This window comes from Tachypleus tridentatus, chromosome 2 (assembly GCF_004210375.1).
Source record: "Tachypleus tridentatus isolate NWPU-2018 chromosome 2, ASM421037v1, whole genome shotgun sequence".
NCBI lineage: Eukaryota > Metazoa > Arthropoda > Merostomata > Xiphosura > Limulidae > Tachypleus > Tachypleus tridentatus.
The window spans coordinates 152154153-152178435 of NC_134826.1; the positions used below are offsets into that span (position 1 = coordinate 152154153).

General features: G+C 28.8%; 1 protein-coding gene across 2 annotated transcripts in view; it reads right to left on the minus strand.

Moving 5' to 3' along the window:
- LOC143245377 (uncharacterized) overlaps positions 1 to 18407 on the minus strand; it is a 217510-nt gene extending 199103 nt beyond the window's left edge. The window contains exons 1-2 of one of the 2 annotated variants that reach the window (XM_076491645.1): positions 18028 to 18407; positions 10781 to 11135 (exon numbers count right to left, since the gene is read on the minus strand). In XM_076491645.1, coding sequence (XP_076347760.1) covers positions 10781 to 11135; positions 18028 to 18357 — 685 coding nt within the window. In that variant the 5' untranslated portion in view covers positions 18358 to 18407. Of the gene's footprint in view, positions 1 to 10780; positions 11136 to 18015 lie in introns of both variants that reach the window. The other variant, XM_076491644.1, reaches the window with a different exon arrangement.
- Between the last annotated feature and the right edge of the window lie 5876 nt (positions 18408 to 24283).

The following is a 24283-nucleotide window of genomic DNA, read 5'->3' on the forward strand; positions in this document are numbered from 1 at the left end:
ACATTAAGTTTTTAATAATATAAAGCATTCAACCAGACACTAAGTTTCATATAATATAAAACATTCAACCAGTCATTAAGTTTTACATAATATAAAACATTAAACCAGACACTAAGTTTTATATAATATAAATCATTCAAACAGTCATGTTTTACATAATATAAAACATTCAACCAGTCATTAAGTTTTACACAATATAAAACATTCAACCAGACATTAAGTTTTATATAATATAAAACATTCAACCAGACACTAAGTTTTATATAATATAAAACATTCAACCAGACACTAAGTTTTATATAATATAAAACATTCAACCCATTAAGTTTTATATAATATAAAACATTCAACCAGACACTAAGTTTTATATAATATAAAACATTCAACCAGACACTAAGTTTTATATAATATAAAACATTCAACCAGACAAAGTTTTTTACACAATATAAAACATTAAACCAGACACTAAGTTTTATATAATATAAAGCATTCAACCAGTCATGTTTAACATAATATAAAGCATTCAACCAGTCATTAAGTTTTACATAATATAAAACATTCAACCAGACATTAAGTTTTAATAATATAAAATATTCAACCAGACACTACGTTTTACATAATATAAAACATTCAACATGTCATTAAGTTTTACATAATATAAAACATTCAACCAGACATTAAGTTTTATATAATATAAAACATTCAACCAGACATTAAGTTTTATATAATATAAAACAATCAACAAGCCTCTAAGTTTTATATAATATAAAACATTCAACCAGACACTAAATTTTATATAATATAAAACATTCAACCAGACATTAAGTTTTACATAATATAAAACATTCAACCAGACACTAAGTTTTACATAATATAAAACATTCAACCACATTAAGTTTTATATAATATAAAACATTCAACCAGACACTAAATTTTATATAATATAAAACATTCAACCAGACACTAAGTTTTATATAATATAAAACATTCAACCAGACACTAAGTTTTATATAATATAAAACATTCAACCAGACACTAAGTTTTATATAATATAAAACATTCAACCAGACACTAAGTTTTATATAATATAAAACATTCAACCAGACACTGTTTTACATAATATAAAACATTCAACCAGACATTAAGTTTTATATAATATAAAACATCAACCAGTCATTAAGTTTTATATAATATAAAACATTCAACAAATCACTAAGTTTTACATAATATAAAGCATTCAACCAGTCACTAAGTTTTAATAATATAAAGCATTGAACCAGTCATTAAGTTTTACATAATATAAAACATTAAACCAGACATTAAGTTTCTCATAATATAAAACATTCAACCAGACACTAAGTTTTACATAATATAAAACATTCAACCAGTCATTAAGTTTTACATAATATAAAGCATTCAACCAGTCATTAAGTTTTACATAATATAAAACATTCAACCAGACATTAAGTTTTAATAATATAAAATATTCAACCAGACACTAAGTTTTACATAATATAAAACATTCAACCAGTCATTAAGTTTTACATAATATAAAACATTCAACCAGACACTAAGTTTTATATAATATAAAGCATTCAACCAGACATTAAGTTTTACATAATATAAAGCATTCAACCAGACACTAAGTTTTATATAATATAAAACATTCAACCAGTCATTAAGTTTTACATAATATAAAACATTCAACCAAACACACATTCAAACAGTCATGTTTTACATAATATAAAACATTCAACCAGTCATTAAGTTTTACATAATATAAAACATTCAACCAGACATTAAGTTTTATATAATATAAAACATTCAACCAGACACTAAGTTTTATATAATATAAAACATTCAACCAGACACTAAGTTTTATATAATATAAAACATTCAACCAGACACTAAGTTTTATATAATATAAAACATTCAACCAGACACTAAGTTTTATATAATATAAAACATTCAACCAGACACTAAGTTTTATATAATATAAAACATTCAACCAGACATTAAGTTTTACATAATATAAAACATTCAACCAGACACTAAGTTTTATATAATATAAAACATTCAACCAGTCATGTTTTACATAATATAAAACATTCAACCAGTCATTAAGTTTTACATAATATAAAACATTCAACCAGACATTAAGTTTTAATAATATAAAATATTCAACCAGACATTAAGTTTTACATAATATAAAACATTCAACCAGTCATTAAGTTTTACATAATATAAAACATTCAACCAGACACTAAGTTTTATATAATATAAAACATTCAACCAGACACTAAGTTTTACATAATATAAAACATTCAACCAGACATTAAGTTTTATATAATATAAAACATTCAACCAATCATGTTTTACATAATATAAAAGCATTCAACCAGTCATGTTTTACATAATATAAAACATTCAACCAGTCATTAAGTTTTACATAATATAAAACATTCAACCAGACATTAAGTTTTAATAATATAAAACATTCAACCAGACACTAAGTTTTACATAATATAAAACATTCAACAGTCATTAAGTTTTACATAATATAAAACATTCAACCAGACATTAAGTTTTATATAATATAAAACATTCAACCAGACATTAAGTTTTATATAATATAAAACATTCAACCAGACACTAAGTTTTATATAATATAAAACATTCAACCAGACACTAAGTTTTATATAATATAAAACATTCAACCAGACACTAAGTTTTATATAACATAAAACAATCAACCAGCCACTAAGTTTTATATAATATAAAACCTTCAACCAGACACTAAATTTTATATAATATAAAACATTCAACCAGACACTGTTTTACATAATATAAAACATTCAACCAGACATTAAGTTTTATATAATATAAAACATCAACTAGTCATTAAGTTTTATATAATATAAAACATTCAACCAATCACTAAGTTTTACATAATATAAAGCATTCAACCAGTCACTAAGTTTTTAATAATATAAAACATTCAACCAGTCATTAAGTTTTACATAATATAAAACATTCAACCAGACACTAAGTTTTACATAATATAAAACATTCAACCAGACACTAAGTTTTACATAATATAAAACATTCAACCAGACACTAAGTTTTATATAATATAAAACATTCAACCAGTCATTAAGTTTTACATAATATAAAACATTAAACCAGACACTAAGTTTTATATAATATAAATCATTCAAACAGTCATGTTTTACATAATATAAAACATTCAACCAGTCATTAAGTTTTACACAATATAAAATTTTCAACCAGACATTAAGTTTTACATAATATAAAACATTCAACCAGACACTAAGTTTTACATAATATAAAGCATTCAACCAGTCATTAAGTTTTACATAATATAAAACATTAAACCAGACACTAAGTTTTATATAATATAAAGCATTCAACCAGTCATGTTTAACATAATATAAAGCATTCAACCAGTCATTAAGTTTTACATAATATAAAACATTCAACCAGACATTAAGTTTTAATAATATAAAATATTCAACCAGACACTACGTTTTACATAATATAAAACATTCAACATGTCATTAAGTTTTACATAATATAAAACATTCAACCAGACATTAAGTTTTATATAATATAAAACATTCAACCAGACATTAAGTTTTATATAATATAAAACAATCAACAAGCCTCTAAGTTTTATATAATATAAAACATTCAACCAGACACTAAATTTTATATAATATAAAACATTCAACCAGACACTAAGTTTTATATAACATAAAACAATCAACAAGCCACTAAGTTTTATATAATATAAAACCTTCAACCAGACACTAAATTTTATATAATATAAAACATTCAACCAGACACTAAGTTTTATATAATATAAAACATTCAACCAGACATTAAGTTTTATATAATATAAAACATTCAACAACATCAATTACTAAGTTTTATATAATATAAAACATTCAACAAATCACTAAGTTTTTAATAATATAAAGCATTGAACCAGACACTAAGTTTCACATAATATAAAACATTCAACCAGTCATTAAGTTTTACATAATATAAAACATTCAACCAGACACTAAGTTTTACATAATATAAAACATTCAACCAGACACTAAGTTTTACATAATATAAAACATTCAACCAGACACTAAGTTTTATATAATATAAAGCATTCAACCAGTCATGTTTTGCATAATATAAAGCATTCAACCAGACACTAAGTTTCATATAATATAAAACATTCAACCAGTCATTAAGTTTTACATAATATAAAACATTAAACCAGACACTAAGTTTTATATAATATAAATCATTCAAACAGTCATGTTTTACATAATATAAAACATTCAACCAGTCAATAAGTTTTACACAATATAAAATTTTCAACCAGACATTAAGTTTTACATAATATAAAACATTCAACCAGACATTAAGTTTTACATAATATAAAGCATTCAACCAGTCATTAAGTTTTACACAATATAAAACATTAAACCAGACATTAAGTTTTAATAATATAAAATATTCAACCAGACACTGTTTTACATAATATAAAACATTCAACCAGTCATTAAGTTTTACATAATATAAAACATTCAACCAGACATTAAGTTTTAATAATATAAAATATTCAACCAGACACTACGTTTTACATAATATAAAACATTCATCCAGACATTAAGTTTTACATAATATAAAGCATTCAACCAGACATTAAGTTTTACATAATATAAAACAGTCAACCAGTCATTAAGTTTTACATAATATAAAACATTCAACCAGTCATTAAGTTTTACATAATATAAAACATTCAACCAGACATTAAGTTTTAATAATATAAAACATTCAACCAGACACTAAGTTTTACATAATATAAAACATTCAACCAGTCATTAAGTTTTACATAATATAAAACATTCAACCAGACATTAAGTTTTACATAATATAAAGCATTCAACAAGACATTAAGTTTTAATAATATAAAGCATTCAACCAGACACTAAGTTTCATATAATATAAAACATTCAACCAGTCATTAAGTTTTACATAATATAAAACATTCAACCAGTCATTAAGTTTTACATAATATAAAACATTCAACCAGACATTAAGTTTTAATAATATAAAATATTCAACCAGACACTAAGTTTTACATAATATAAAACATTCAACCAGTCATTAAGTTTTACATAATATAAAACATTCAACCAGACACTAAGTTTTAATAATATAAAGCATTCAACCAGTCATTAAGTTTTACATAATATAAAACATTCAACCAGACATTAAGTTTTAATAATATAAAACATTCAACCAGACATTAAGTTTTACATAATATAAAACATTCAACCAGTCATTATGTTTTACATAATATAAAACATTCAACCAGACACTAAGTTTTACATAATATATAGCATTTAACAAGACATTAAGTTTTAATAATATAAAGCATTCAACCAGTCATTAAGTTTTACATAATATAAAACATTCAACCAGACATTAAGTTTTAATAATATAAAATATTCAACCAGACACAAAGTTTTACATAATATAAAACATTCAACCAGTCATTAAGTTTTACATAATATAAAACATTCAACCAGACATTAAGTTTTTATATAATATAAAGCATTCAACCAGACATTAAGTTTTTAATAATAGAAAGCATTCAACCAGACACTATGTTTCATATAATATAAAACATTCAACCAGTCATTAAGTTTTACATAATATAAAACATTCAACCAAACACTAAGTTTTATATAATATAAAACATTCAAACAGTCATGTTTTACATAATATAAAACATTCAACTAGTCATTAAGTTTTACATAATATAAAACATTCAACCAGACATTAAGTTTTATATAATATAAAACATTCAACCAGACACAAAGTTTTATATAATATAAAACAATCAACCAGCCACTAAATTTTATATAATATAAAACAATCAACAAGCCACTAAGTTTTATATAATATAAAACCTTCAACCAGACACTAAATTTTATATAATATAAAACATTCAACCAGACACTAAGTTTTATATAACATAAAACATTCAACCAGACACTGTTTTACATAATATAAAACATTCAACCAGACACTGTTTTACATAATATAAAACATTCAACCAGACATTAAGTTTTATATAATATAAAACATTCAACCAGTCACTAAGTTTTATATAATATAAAACATTCAACAAATCACTAAGTTTTACATAATATAAAACATTCAACCAGTCATTAAGTTTTACATAATATAAAGCATTCAACCAGACACTAAGTTTTACATAATATAAAACATTCAACCAGTCACTAAGTTTTACATAATATAAAACATTCAACCAGACACTACGTTTTATATAATATAAAGCATTCAACCAGTCATTAAGTTTTACACAATATAAAACATTCAAACAGACACTAAGTTTTACATAATATAAAGCATTCAACCAGTAATAAGTTTTACATAATATAAAATATTCAACCAGTTACTAAGTTTTACATAATATAAAACATTCAACCAGACACTAAGTTTTATATAATATAAAGCATTCAACCAGTCATGTTTTGCATAATATAAAGCATTCAACCAGTCATTAAGTTTTACATAATATAAAACATTCAACCAGACATTAAGTTTTAATAATATAAAGCATTCAACCAGACACTAAGTTTCATATAATATAAAACATTCAACCAGTCATTAAGTTTTACATAATATAAAACATTCAACCAGACACTAAGTTTTATATAATATAAAGCATTCAAACAGTCATGTTTTACATAATATAAAACATTCAACCAGTCATTAAGTTTTACACAATATAAAATTTTCAACCAGACATTAAGTTTTACATAATATAAAACAGTCAACCAGTCATTAAGTTTTACATAATATAAATCATTCAACCAGACACTAAGTTTTACATAATATAAAGCATTCAACCAGTATTAAGTTTTACATAATATAAAACATTCAACCAGACACTAAGTTTTTCATATTATAAACAATTCAACCAGACTTTACGTTTTACATAATGTAAAACAGTCAACCAGTCATTAAGTTTTACATAATATAAAACATTCAACCAGTCATTAAGTTTTACATAATATAAAACATTCAACCAGTCATTAAGTTTTACATAATATAAAACATTCAACCAGTCATTAAGTTTTACATAATATAAAACATTCAACCAGACATTAAGTTTTACATAATATAAAACATTCAACCAGACATTAAGTTTTACATAATATAAAACAAAAACCAGACATTAAGTTTTACATAATATAAAACATTCAACCAGACATTAAGTTTTACATAATATAAAACAGTCAACCAGTCATTAAGTTTTAATAATATTAAATATTCAACCAGACACTACGTTTTACATAATGTAAAACATTCAACCAGTCATTACGTTTTACATAATATAAAACATTCAACCAGACATTAAGTTTTCATAATATAAAACATTCAACCAGACACTAAGTTTTACATAATATAAAACATTCAACCAGTCATTAAGTTTTACATAATATAAAACATTCAACCAGTCATTACGTTTTACATAATATAAAACATTCAACCAGTCATTAAGTTTCACATAATATAAAACATTCAACCAGACATTAAGTTTTACATAATATAAAACATTCAACCAGACATTAAGTTTTTTAATAATATAAAACATTCAACCAGACACTAAGTTTTATATAATATAAAACATTCAACCAGTCATTACGTTTTACATAATATAAAACATTCAACCAGACACTAAGTTTTATATAATATAAAGCATTCAAACAGTCATGTTTTACATAATATAAAACATTCAACCAGTCATTAAGTTTTACACAATATAAAATTTTCAACCAGACATTAAGTTTTACATAATATAAAACAGTCAACCAGTCATTAAGTTTTACATAATATAAAACATTCAACCAGACACTAAGTTTTACATAATATAAAACATTCAACCAGACACTAAGTTTTACATAATATAAAGCATTCAACCAGTCATTAAGTTTTACATAATATAAAACATTCACCAGACATTAAGTTTTACATAATATAAAACATTCAACCAGTCATTAAGTTTTACATAATATAAAACATTCAACCAGTCATTAAGTTTTACATAATATAAAACAGTCAACCAGTCATTAAGTTTTACATAATATAAATCATTCAACCAGACACTAAGTTTTACATAATATAAAGCATTCAACCAGTATTAAGTTTTACATAATATAAAACATTCAACCAGACACTAAGTTTTTCATATTATAAACAATTCAACCAGACTTTACGTTTTACATAATGTAAAACAGTCAACCAGTCATTAAGTTTTACATAATATAAAGCATTCAACCAGTCATTAAGTTTTACATGATATAAAGCATTCAACCAGTCATTAAGTTTTACATAATATAAAACATTCAACCAGTATTAAGTTTTACATAATATAAAAGATTCAACCAGACATTACGTTTTACATAATATAAAACATTCAACCAGACATTACGTTTTACATAATATAAAACATATTACCAGACAGCAAGTTTTACATAATATAAAACATTCAACCAGACATTAAGTTTTACATGATATAAAACAGTCAACCAGTCATTAAGTTTTAATAATATTAAATATTCAACCAGACACTACGTTTTACATAATGTAAAACATTTAACCAGTCATTACGTTTTACATAATATAAAACATTCAACCAGACATTACGTTTTTCATATTATAAAGAATTCAACCAGACACTAAGTTTTACATAATATAAAACATTCAACCAGTCATTAAGTTTTACATAATATAAAACATTCAACCAGTCATTACGTTTTACATAATATAAAACATTCAACCAGTCATTAAGTTTCATATAATATAAAACATTCAACCAGACATTAAGTTTAACATAATATAAAGCATTTAACCAGACATTAAGTTTTTAATAATATAAAGCATTCAACCAGACACTAAGTTTCATATAATATAAAACATTCAACCAGTCATTAAGTTTTACATAATATAAAACATTCAACCAGACACTAAGTTTTATATAATATAAAGCATTCAAACAGTCATGTTTTACATAATATAAAACATTCAACCAGTCATTAAGTTTTACACAATATAAAACATTCAACCAGACATTAAGTTTTACATAATATAAAACAGTCAACCAGTCATTAAGTTTTACATAATATAAAACATTCAACCAGACACTAAGTTTTAATAGTATAAAGCATTCAACCAGACACTTAGTTTCACATATTATAAAGCATTCAACCAGTCATTAAGTTTTACATAATATAAAACATTCACCAGACATTACGTTTTACATAATGTAAAACAGTCAACCAGTCATTAAGTTTTACATAATATAAAACATTCAACCAGTCATTAAGTTTTACATAATATAAAACAGTCAACCAGTCATTAAGTTTTACATAATATAAATCATTCAACCAGACACTAAGTTTTACATAATATAAAGCATTCAACCAGTATTAAGTTTTACATAATATAAAACATTCAACCAGACACTAAGTTTTTCATATTATAAACAATTCAACCAGACTTTACGTTTTACATAATGTAAAACAGTCAACCAGTCATTAAGTTTTACATAATATAAAGCATTCAACCAGTCATTAAGTTTTACATGATATAAATCATTCAACCAGTCATTAAGTTTTACATAATATAAAACATTCAACCAGTATTAAGTTTTACATAATATAAAAGATTCAACCAGACATTACGTTTTACATAATATAAAACATTCAACCAGACATTACGTTTTACATAATATAAAACATATTACCAGACAGCAAGTTTTACATAATATAAAACATTCAACCAGACATTAAGTTTTACATGATATAAAACAGTCAACCAGTCATTAAGTTTTAATAATATAAAACATTCAACCAGACACTAAGTTTTACATAATATAAAACATTCAACCAGTCATTAAGTTTTACATAATATAAAACATTCAACCAGACATTAAGTTTTACATAATATAAAACATTCAACCAGACACTAAGTTTTACATAATATAAAACATTCAACCAGTCATTAAGTTTTACATAATATAAAACATTCAACCAGACATTAAGTTTTACATAATATAAAACATTCAACCAGTCATTAAGTTTCACATAATATAAAACATTCAACCAGACATTACGTTTAACATAATATATAGCATTTAACAAGACATTAAGTTTTTAATAATATAAAGCATTCAACCAGACACTAAGTTTCATATAATATAAAACATTCAACCAGTCATTAAGTTTTACATAATATAAAACATTCAACGAAACACTAACTTTTATATAATATAAAGCATTCAAACAGTCATGTTTTACACAATATAAAACATTCAATTAGTCATTAAGTTTTACACAATTAAAAACATTAAACCAGACATTAAGTTTTACATAATATAAAACAGTCAACCAGTCATTAAGTTTTACATAATATAAAACATTCAACCAGACACTAAGTTTTACATAGTATAAAGCATTCAACCAGTCATTAAGTTTTACATAATATAAAACATTCACCAGACATTACGTTTTACATAATGTAAAACAGTCAACTACTCATTAAGTTTTACATAATATAAAACAGTCAACCAGTCATTAAGTTTTACATAATATAAAACAGTCAACCAGTCATTAAGTTTTACATAATATAAAACATTCAACCAGTATTAAGTTTTACTTGCCATCGTAAAGCAATGCAATCTTGTTGTTTCCACCACTGTAGACCATCGCAGCTTGTATCTTTTTTGCACCACGTGTATTAGCACCTTCGAAGAGTTGGGAGACAGGGAGAACTCTTACAAATGCAGTGTGGTTAAGTGGAAATTTGTTGAAAACGTATACTTGAAGCCCGGAAAATAAAAGATACGCTGTGTTTTTTTCTTTTTGATTGAAATACATCTTTACTTTAGCAGCAGCATCAACTATGTTACCAGTTAATTTGACTGTCGTTGAAGCTGTATTGTCGCTCCTTGAGTCGGTCGTAATCTTAACCCTGGTCGTAGTTGGTGCCTGGGTCGGGTTGAAGATGGTCTGCACCTGTAGTGTTCACACAACATTATAAAGCTCATTTTGGAAATATAAACATATTTGTCATTAATTGCATCATTCAGATGTTTAATTACAGAAGAATATAATCTGGAAAATATTGTAATCAATAATTAACTTACTACAAACATGATACGTTACTGTCAAATACATTCTGTTATTTGAACTGATAACTCTTGAAAACTGTTCATAGTTACAAATTTTATTTCAGAAATCATCGACTGACAAAGAATCAAAGTACCAAATAACTTATGTACAAACCTCATGAGACAATTTCCTTTGATGTATTACCATTGACTCTGTCATCAACTCTAAGAATGCTGACAATTACATCAGACAGTTTTCTGTGATGTATTACCTCGTCTCTTTCAACAACTCTAAAAATAGAGATAATTAGGTGAAACAATCTTTTGTAATGGATTATCACTGTCTTCCTGATGGTCATGAGCTCTGCAAACACAAACGTCAAGCTATTGATACCCAGAGATGTTTTCTATGGACAGATCTTTGATTCTGTTCTCCTACCAAAGCTACGAAATTAACCCTTAAACAGCGGGAATGTTGCATCAGTTGATGATGGCTTCCATTTACGAGTTAAAGTTTGGTTTGAATTCCGCGAAAGCTACACAAGGACTATCTGCGCTAGCTGTCCTTAATTTAGCAGTGTAAGACTAGAGGGAAGGAAGCTGGCTCTCTCTGTCAAAGTTAACCAATATGATGTTTAATACTGTGATATCATCACAGTCAATAACAGATTGTAAACGAAGATTTATCATCCCAGTACTCTTAAACAGTGATATCCTACATCTTTGTTTCCTCTTTTCTTTCTATAAGATTTTCGAGCAAAGTCTGAAGTTTGGATATATATAAATCGTTCTTTGTATAATCATGCCATATCACTACCTGCCATCTTCATATACTACCTAGTCTTTAGTACTTGGTGGGAACTTGAATGACACCAGGCAATAGGGAGGGAAGAGGTAGAGACAGTGACATCCAAAACAAGAAAGTACATTGTTAGTGATAAATTTGTCATGATAGGCAGGCGTGGCGTCAGACACGATTACGTGACAGGTTTAAGAGTAGAACCAGAAGATGCTTGCGCCATGCAATGACGTTACCAGAGACGGTGTATTGTAAGGCGGACATAACAATGACATCCATGAAATGTATCAGCGTGAGTAGATTTAATACTGTTGTTATAAAACACTAATTCATTTGTTTTATATATGGTTACATTTCCTGATCATTTAAATTGTCCAATAAACGCTTATTTGAAGATTATGCAATGATTTAAAATTTACTCTTTAATTCATTTGACTTTATACTATCCATATAATTTGATAAAATATTTCATTCTATCACATGTTACTTTATCCAATACTAGTATTACAAGAGTCGATAGTGTTACTATACATCCAAGTGTGATTATTTCATTATGACATGTTACTTTATCCAATACTAGTTTTACAAGAGTCGATAGTGTTACTATACATCCAAGTGTGATTATTTCATTATGACATGTTACTTTATCCAATACTAGTTTTACAAGAGTCGATAGTGTTACTATACATCCAAGTGTGATTATTTCATTATCACATGTTACTTTATCCAATACTAGTTTTACAAGAGTCGATAGTGTTATTATACATCCAAGTGTGATTATTTCATTATCACATGTTACTTTATCCAATACTAGTTTTACAAGAGTCGATAGTGTTACTATACATCCAAGTGTGATTATTTCATTATCACATGTTACTTTATCCAATACTAGTTTTACAAGAGTCGATAGTGTTACTATACATCCAAGTGTGATTATTTCATTATCACATGTTACTTTATCCAATACTAGTTTTACAAGAGTCGATAGTGTTACTATACATCCAAGTGTGATTATTTCATTATGACATGTTACTTTATCCAATACTAGTATTACAAGAGTCGATAGTGTTACTATCCATCCAAGTGTGATTATTTCATTATGAGATGTTACTTTATCCAATACTAGTTTTACAAGAGTCGATAGTGTTACTATACATCCAAGTGTGATTATTTCATTATGACATGTTACTTTATCCAATACTAGTATTACAAGAGTCGATAGTGTTACTATACATCCAAGTGTGATTATTTCATTATGACATGTTACTTTATCCAATACTAGTTTTACAAGAGTCGATAGTGTTACTATACATCCAAGTGTAATTATTTCATTATCACATGTTACTTTATCCAATACTAGTTTTACAAGAGTCGATAGTGTTACTATACATCCAAGTGTGATTATTTCATTATGACAAATCCATTATTTTGACGACAATCTTACCATCTGCAGGATTTTAATAAATCTGCTGTTTGTTTTCACTTACATTTATATATTATTTAAATGATATTAATTCATTTTCCTACAAGTAGAAACAATAAGTGAATGAGTAACAGTTTATCCAACAATTTTCTATTAAAATTTCTAAAATTTGGACTGTGTTACAAAGCCAGCTGAACTCTGTCTATTAAGATATACAAAGGTCGTCACGTGTTCCCATGAGAACGGTAGACAGAGAACAGTAAGATATATAAAGCTCCAATTTTTGGAACGAAGCGAATTGAGTACAGTCTGTTGTGTTTGTTATTCAATAAACTTTGGTTTTAAAGAAGTGAAAAACGTTTAGTAAAAGTAAGTATAATACTTTATTGCCATCTATGTTTTTGCATTATATTTAATGTTGAAAATAAACTGTCCAAACTCTACAAAAAATCAACGTTCACTTTACAAAGTCCTAAATGTCTATAGCTGCATGTCAGTTCAATACATTTTTGCATTCAATTAGACTGCACGTTTCTAAAATTCTGGTTATCAATTATATTACATCGTCACTATGTATGTATTTACACTGTACTTAATATTGAAAACAAACGGTTCAAACTCTACATCATTGTATATTTCTACGTAAAGTTAATGTTTACCATACTTTAAACCAATTTTTTATATAGCTTTAAATTTAAAAGTCAATAAACATAATTGTCTCACTGTGCATGGTGATACAAAACATTTAAATATATATTGCTACGATATTCTCAATACTTCACAGGAAGTTTCAGTTAGGGTACAATTGTTGAATACTTTCTATTGAATATTGTGTTTGACACACAGCAAACGATCCAAACAGTTTCACTCAGGACAATTAATGAATGACACAAATTAATTTATAACTGATATTGTGTATTTCCAGTACTTCAACCACACTCTACAAAAAAAACAAAAAAACGTTTCATATGCTTTTGTTACTAAGTAATCAAAATAATCATGTTTTGTAGAGTTTCTAAAATGAAGGAATTTTGGTTACTTTGAGAAACGCCCCTTATGATTCATTTATGGTGATTTATTTTGTTTGACTAATGACCTGCTAGCGTAAGTACATACCGCAGGTATTATTACACTGGGCTGAAAGTTGATATTTTAAAAGCTCAGATGTTTAGTAAATAGCATATTAGTATATCTAACACTTTTGTTAATAAATGTTTCACTATGTGAGATACTTAAGTCTGAGATTTTACGTGGACATACTAAAGATATTACATTCGTCTATGACGAAAAGTGAATTTCATATAACAAAATCACCAAACTCTAGTTTCTGAGTTTTTGATCGATGTTGGACACAGTTTAATCTTACTCACAAAAGTATATAAAACGTTTTTTCCTGTAAAGTATGGTTGAATTTCACAATATCAGTAACACATTAAGTTCATTTGTGTTATTGACAATCTAAATTAAATGGTGTAGCTATGTGACAACCTTTGTATTTCCTAACACTCAAAGATTAGTTAGCTTCACATCAATGTCCAGTGTCTTAACATGACAAAGTTTCAATGTTTATGCTACCTCGTTCGAATAATATCTATCTTATAATAGTTATCTTATTTAAATAAGAATTTTCGTGTCCTTTTCAAGATGAAAAACGTTATAGAAACTACAATTGTAATATATTAAATGTGAAAACGAGAACGACTGACTTGGTCGACAATTATAAAAACAATAAGTGAAAACTTTCCAGTAGTAAGTTAAATCTATTTGTAATATTATTGTCCCATAGAAACACAACCAAAGCAAAAATATGATGAGTTGAAACCTGTACGTTGTCCTTCTGAAGCATAGGATCATCTCTGTAAAATGTACGTTGAAATTTGTGTACAACCCTTAGTAACATTTGTAAAATACATGTAATAGAAATAAATATATAAATAAAAACCAAAATTTTTCATAAGATGATTTACATATAAAAGGTCAGGAAATATGATAAACATAGGAATATTGAAATACTGTTTTATATTTATTGTATTAAATCTAGTCGTGTCTGACATCATGTCCGCCTGTCATGGCAATCCAGCAACCCACCTTTTCTTTTGATATCGTTGCATTTTGTCAGCGCCCTCTAATTATAAAGCAATCGTCTTTTACGTTTCATTGTCATGTTTGTCCGTTATTGCTGTCTAGCAACGCATCCTCTGGTGGCACTTCATTAAACCATCACCTCCTCGTCTCTACCCCGAGGTTGATACTCATGTGGTACTCTCTAATAGGGTGTTGCACGGATAATGCCCTAATTATTGCTTTATTTTGTTACTGTTTCATTTCAGCATAAAAAAAAAGAAACACTTTTTACAGTTGAAATAATACCGAATCTTATTATAACTCCATAAACCGGGTTTCGTTCCTCTGGTTGACCCAACACAAGTAGCCCGTTCTGTATCTTTGTGCTTAACTACAACAGCAACTACTACCACGTACCGTCACTTTATCGAATCTCTGATAGTTCGTTGCTTCAATATAAAGTAAACAAAAGTAACTCATAACTGTCTAACGAACTCATTAACTTACGAATTAATCAAATAACTTACTCTAACGTAACCCGAATTTATATTGTGTTCAAAATATTTCCTAAAGTTTCAAGGAAATTCCAAACGTTACGTCACAGCCAAGAAACAACAACAACAGAAACGTCTAAAATTAAATTAATAAAAGAAAAGCTTACAACAATATCTTTACAAATTTAATGTATTTTTAATGTTGTACTTTTAGAAAGCTGAAATAGAAGAATGTTGATTTTATAAAAATTAGTCGCTTACTAAACTCGTGTTACAGTTTACGTGATTTCGACTTAAGAAGTTTCACAAATGGTCCTAGCAGGGAGAGTGGTCCCCTGAAATATTTTTGACACCTTTTCTCAAATTAATTCTGTACATTACCCCAACGCACTACGACTTATGAATCATTTAACTAAAACTTCAGTAAATATATAGCGTGGACATTTTCTAAATACGTAACGTCAACCGGCTCCTTTTTTCAAGGACTCTTTTAACTTTAAATCTATTCTTAATTAACTAAATCATCAAGTCTTAATGAACAGTTTTGATGTGATCTCTCTCTTCACAGAAGTCCCAACCACTGAAGCCTGCAAGACAGCTTTAGAACTTTATATCCAAGACCCCAACCCATTGATACACATCAATTAGTAACCCTTATAGAATTCACTACCACCTAAACTAACTTTATGTTCAATAACCAAAAGTATCTACAAATAAGTATGGGGAATCCCGTGTTACCAGTTCCAGCCAACATTTTTATGACTCGTATTGAATCACAAGCGATCAAAATTAAGTTGACCTGTGAACAGGAAAAACTAACCAAACAGCATTTCTTAACCTCAAAATCACTGTAACTGATACACAATTCAAAACAGAAATCCACAGAAATATCACCCATACTGGATTATACATTCCCTGGAACTCAGCACATGAAACAAAAAACCAAAAACTCAACATATTAATAAACCAAATAAACACAGTCACAAAACTATGTTCACCTGATAAAATTAACGATAAAATCAACAAAATAAAACAAAATTTCATCAACATTAACAAATTTCCTCAAAAAAACTGTGGAAAAAAAATATGCGCACACATCTAGACCAACAACAATTAAACAAGAATAAATCTCAAGATACAACAAACTACAAAACCTTACACTGCTGTATACCATATGTTTCTAACATCAGCGAAAAGACAACCAACATTTGGAGAAAAACTTATAACAAACACAACATTCCAGTACAGACCAAATTTATTCAAGAACCAAGTACAAAACTAAAATCCATACTATGTGAAAACTATACCAACAAACACAACATCAATATTATTTATAAAATACAATGCAACAACTGCCACGACTTCTATATTGGAGAAACAAGCAAAAAAAATGGAAACTAGATTCAAAGAACACAAAAAACACCTTCATACTGCAAATTAAATAAACACAACATAACCATACAAAACAGCCAGATATTAAGTGGAGAAATGCAAAATCAAAGAAGCCTTACTTATACAGCAACTAAAACCAAAATTAAACCAATATAAAGGTACACCTTTATACCTATACTAATTAATAACCTGACATCCATCTGCAACGCCACCTACAATCTCACACCGTTTATACTTTCGTTCCTAAGGCATGTATCCGTTAACGGTCACATCTAAACTCTCTCTTTCTTATCCTGAAGATAATCTAAGGTCGAAACGTTGTTCTCTCCTTATCAATAAAAGTGTTAATACACATACATGCCTTCTGAGATACACAGTTTTATTGTTCTAAATCTGAGGTTTCCTTCTCTATTCCAGTCTTCTAATTTTGTTTGTCGTTGTTTTTAGCGCTTACCCTAAAAGTATGTCATAACAGTTTTCAAGAGACAGTGGTGACGAATTTGTTTAATAACACAGTTTTTAAATGTGCCATTTTTAATAGTATAAAAACGGAGGCCTGGCTAGCCACGCCCCTAATTTCGTCACTGGACAGTTAACAAGGAAGTTTTCATACCATAAGCATTACCTGAAAGTAACGATGTCCAGGCATGTGTATTGACTCGTTCTTCTGCAGCGTGCTTGATTTCAAACGGCACTGGAAGGCGCTTGGCAGGGTGGATTTCACGTCAAAGGCCACGCAGCTCTCCGAATTGAAGAAAGCGCACTGAAGACCACAGCTAATTACACTGCCTGTCTTCAAACGACGAAATTCAGTTCCCAATGGGAAGGAATAGCCGTCAGGAAAGAGTGGGGATTTTGAAAATAAAACATTCTGAACATTATAAGTCCCACAAGTGACTCCAACTAAAAGTAAGTTCAACTCCAAGATCCAAATTAGGTTGTCAGTTTTTGTCATATTGCTTAACGTAAGACACGCAACTACATCAAAAAGGGACACAAAACCTTTCCTGTGTCTTATTTAAATAAACCGGTGACCTCATAAAAAATAACTGCTTTTCAATGATTGGTTCCTGAAGAACATCAGCTAGCCAATGAGACATACAGATATTAATTGAGCGTTATATCGGTGCGTGATTTAAAACATCAACTACGTGTATAGTTGGATGTTAAACAAAACAGCATATATCGGTTCGTAGTCACATTTATTGCTTATAACAACAACATAAGAATATTTTCTGTAGTATGTTCTTAACGTTTGATGTAACACGACAGTTGTACTCCTCTTGAGTTTGAAATGCTGCTTTCGTGCCATTTACTGCAGCAAGTTCGGTGGCTCGACGTTAATCTTGAGGGTTAATGGCGGTAAAAACCAGATTTCAATCCCTGCAGTAAACATAGTGCAGATACCGTATAGTACTCCCCGGTCAATGTTAACCAATTTTATTGTTCGACTAAGTCGAACTATATTATTCATTTTATCAAAGAAATATATCATCTTTATTCACAAAAATAATAGAAAGACAAACGAAACAGAAGAATACATTCATAAATATACATTACAGACTGATTTAGAATACAGTATTTTAACTGGTATAAAGACCAGCCTAACATACAGTTATAAATATAAGTTGTAGCCTGATATAGAATACAGTATTTTAAGTGTTACAAAGACTGACCTAACATACAGTCGAAAATATACACAAAAGTCAGGTTAACAACTTTCTGATTATGTAGATGTAACTAATTTAACGGAGTTTAATAGTAAGCTTGTAATTATTTGAATGATTAAGGCTGGTTTCGAGTGTTCTTTTTTCCTCTGATTTTATTTAATTTAGTGGATAACAGAGCTTAGTTGGACCAACACGCCCCTAGCTGTCCTTTAATATTAAGTTTTTACTGTCAAATGTGAAATGAGATTGTTATCTATTTAAAAAGTTTGTTACTTTAAGGCAGTTGGACTTTTCCAACGTTAAATGTAAGGCAGAGTTGTAATCTATTTACAGCATTCATCTGTGTGATTTTTAAGGCAGTGAGTCGCTTTTCATCACCTGGTGCTAGAGTTGTATACTACAGTAGTTAGTGTGTGCCTGGTGCTTGAGTTGTGTACTACAATAGTTAGTATGTGCCTGATGCTTGGGTTGTGTACTACAACAGTTAATGTGCACCTGAAGATTGTATTGTGTACTACAGTAGTTAGTGTGTGCCTGGTGCTTGGGTTGTGTACTACAACAGTTAAAGTGCACCTGAAGACTGTATTGTGTACTACAGTAGTTAGTGTGTACCTGGTGCTTGGGTTGTGTACTACAACAGTTAATGTGCACCTGAAGATGGTATTGTGTACTACAACAGTTAATGTGCACCTGAAGATTGTATTGTGTACTACAGTAGTTAGTGTGTACCTGGTGCTTGGGTTGTGTACTACAACAGTTAATGTGCACCTGAAGATTGTATTGTGTACTACAGTAGTTAGTGTGTACCTTGGGTTGTGTACTACAACAATTAGTGTATACCTGGTTCTTGAGTTGTGTACTACAACAGTTAGTGTGTACTTTATGCTTGGATTGTGTACTGCAACATTTAGTGTGTACCTAGTTCTTCGGTTGTGTACTACAATATTTAGTGTGTACCCGGTGCCTAGATTGTATACTACAATAGTTAATGTATACTTGTTGCTTGGGTTGTGTACTACAATAGTTAGTGTATACTTGTTGCTTGGGTTCTGTACTACAGTAGTTAGTGTGGTGATAAATACGTCTTGATTTGCTTTTAGCATGTATTGATTTGTTCCAGAGATTGCATGTGACCGAAGAATTTATTCAAACTTTATATCCTTTTTTCTGCATAATGCGAATCCTTGACAGGAAATTGGTTAGAATATGGATCACGATTTAAATACGGTAATAACTAACCGGAAACAGCTATTCGTTTTCGTAATTACTAACTTTCTATGACTTGTTGTACTGTATATTCTTAGAATTAATGGTTCCATAAGATTAAGCTCTTTCTAAAAGTTAATATTTCAATGATTCTTAGTGTTCAATCGGAACTGATTTGGTACTTTTGGTAAATCTTCGTAGATCCTGAGAAACATTTATTTGGAAGCTTTCCAAATTCTTATAATGCTGCTTATATATATAAATACATATAACTGGTTTCAAAACTTTTATAGGTTCTAACAACGGTTCCAAATAGCTCAGCTACAAACCACTTGAGTGAAATAGAATTAGAAATACGTAGTCAGTGTTCAACTTGCACGTGTGTCACAGGGTGGCCAGTAAGTCCCTACCCATTCATATATCTTATGTATCCAGTGTATCTGTGTGCTGTTCCTCATTCTCGCTGCGTTCATGTACCCATGTACTTGTCACAATACGCTTTTCAAGTATAAATGAGCTTACATCAGCCATATTTCTCTGAAAAAAAAAAAGAAACAAATTTATAATACATGCGTAATTGAATATAGCATAATAACATATGGATGGCTAGGGACTTAGGGGCCACACTGTATATAAATATACTAATAATGTAATGTCTGTCGTTCGTCCGGGTAACTACTTCGCAAGGTTTGAATGGATACCAACCAGCTTGGTTGATCATTAGGCCCATAAAGAGATACAAATTTTCAGTTTTGTGTTTTGCATTTAATTTTTTTTTTTTTGCGACGGTTTTGCATTTTTCTAGAATTACATATAATGGAAGCAACTTTTCTTGTCCTAAGGTAACCTTTGATTAATCATGAATTTACATAACTTCCAACCAGGATGCAAGTACTCCAGATATTAAACTTATAAAATTGTTTCGAACTGAAACAGTAACATAGTTAGAACGTAATGAAACAAACAGTTTTTAGGAAATGGAATTATAACACTAATTTATTACGAAAAGCGAGTGCCTTTAATTCGTTATCGTAACGTTGACTGGCATTAGCTGCCAAGTGATCCATAAAGGCCCGTCTCTAATGATAAAATATTTTAGAACAATAAAATGAAAATTGACGTCACAGCTGATCAAATTGTTGCGGCATCAGTGGCTAATATGAGACAAAATACCATTTTCCCATGTTATTTTTATCATTCGTTTATTGGAGTAATGTTAAACCAAAGATTAAAGACAGAGAGAAAAAATATATATATGTTTTTCATGTTTATTGTGTTTTAATTTCGCGCAAAGCTACGCGCGGTCTCTTGCGCTATCCATCCCTAAGACTGCAATAAAGACAACTAATCATCACCACACACTGCCAAATCCTGGGCTACTCTTTTACCAACAAATAGTAGGATTGTCCGACACTTAATAACGCCTCACGGCTGAGAGAACGAATATGTTTAGTGTGACAATTTCAATCCGCGAACGTCAGAAAACGAGTCGAGCGCCCTAACCACATGGCCATGCTGGGCCATTTCGTGTTAAATTCCTCACTTAGTAAACATTTGGTCTACAGTCTACGCAATAAAGCATACTGCTCGTGTTAGTCCCACAATCCCTGACAATGATATGTCTACTATATACATCGAGTAAAACAAGTAAGTTAATTGTAAGCCTATTTCTAATACCAGTAATAGCAATACAATTAATGCGGTTAGTTTTCGGATTTACAACGCTAAAATCAGGGGTTTGATTCCCCTCGTTGGCTTCAACAGATAGACCGATGTGGCTTTGCTAAAAGAAAACACACACACAATATTATTACTAATTCATTAGTGTTAGTAGCAATCTACATTAATCAATTATGACGTTACCACAATCTACATTAATTAACTATGACGTTATCACAATCTACATTAATTAACTATGACGTTATCACAATCTACATCAATTAACTATGACGTTATCACAATCTACATTAATTAACTATGACGTTATCACAATCTACATCAATTAACTATGACGTTTCACAATCTACATTAAGTATCACTTTAGAAAATATTCTCTTTACTATCAAAAACAAGTTGTGAGAGTAAACGTATGGAAGAATGAGAAATTGTGATTGGTCTAAATTTATTATCACTAGTTGTGAGAGTAAACGTTTGGAAGAATGAGAAATTGTGATTGGTCTAAATTTATTGTCACTAGTTGTGAGAGTAAACGTATGGAAGAATGAGAAATTGTGATTGGCCTAAATTTATTATCACTAGTTGTGAGAGTAAACGTATGGAAGAATGAGAAATTGTGATTGGTCTAAATTTATTATCACTAGTTGTGAGAGTAAACGTTTGGAAGAATGAGAAATTGTGATTGGTCTAAATTTATTGTCACTAGTTGTGAGAGTAAACGTATGGAAGAATGAGAAATTGTGATTGGCCTAAATTTATTATCACTAGTTGTGAGAGTAAACGTATGGAATAATGAGAAATTGTGATTAGTCTAAATTTATTATCACTAGTTGTGAGAGTAAACGTATGGGAGAATGAGAAATTGTGATTGGTCTAAATTTATTATCACTAGGTTAAACATTACTCAATTCAATGAGTACCACTGAGGTTTCTTAGTGAGGCATAAACCAGTAGGACCATTGCTTTTAAGAAAATAGGATACATTTTAATAAACTGACTTTAGCAGCGATAAATAAAAATTAAATAAATAAATAGGGAAAAAATAGGTTGTTTATTTGTTTTTAGAAACTAATTTATCTTTAAAGTAAATAATCAAGGAGTGCTCTTTTTTGCTTATTGGATAAAACGACCCGTACCTCAGTAGTTAATTGCGACCTTAACGGACGTGTTACACAAATATACAGGTCATGTGACATTACAGATGATATTTTAACAGTTTTATTCAGTCAGTAACCCTATAAGGGTTTCATAGAAAAGAAGCAGGATAATAGCGATTTTAGTGCGTCACATCACTCTCGACGAGGCCTTTCGTTAATACCAGATCGGTTTTGGAAACAAATATGATACTACTTCTAGCAACAGTTTATGAAATACCAATCCATTTCGTGTTTAGTGTTTAACTAAAAGTGATTAACAGAGCGGTAGTGTGTGTGAATATAAACTACAGTAAAATTAATAATATATTTCAATACATCTTTATTTACTAGCCCTATACGGTTACGTAGCAATGAAACTATAACAGCATTCAACCGCACCTTTTATATGCTAAACATCCCTGCCGGCGACATCTTTTGCTCAGTTCATAAAAATAAATTTCCAGTCAAAGTGTGTATAAAACAGTAAAAGTTTAACAATTAAAGATGTGTAAATCTTCCCATGGGAATCCCAGAAAATTTATTGCTGATACGATAATTTAAATTAATAAAAAAACATAACTAAGTAATATGTCACTTGACATAGCAATACATTAAAAACATAACTAAATAATACGTCATTTGACATAGCAATAAATTATTTTTAGTATTTTAGAAATAACGGCAGAATCATGTTATTTTGAAGTCATTCGAGCGTTTCAGTAATGTCTGTCTGGGAACAGTTCAAATATTGTGTTTCAAATATAATATCAAATCTGTCATTTTATAAACCAAGCGTGTTAAGGCGTTCGACTCGTAATCCGAGGGTCGCGGGTTCGAATCCCGGTCGCACCAAACATGCTCGCCCTCCCAGCCGTGGGGGCGTTATAATGTGACGGTCAATCCCACTATTCGTTGATAAAAGAGTAGCCCAAGAGTTGGCGGTGGGTGGTGATGACTAGCTGCCTCCCCTCTAGTCTTACACTGCTAAATTAGGGACGGCTAGCACAGATAGTTTTCAAGTAGCTTTGCGCGAAATTAAAAAACAAACAAACATTTTATAAAAGTTAATTGTTATTACGAGTTTTTATTTTTGCTCTAATGCAGCTTGATGAAGTTCTTGAGCTTAAAAGTGTGAAATAAATAAACATTTTTAGTAAGATAAATAATCTGGATATATGTTAATTTTTAATCG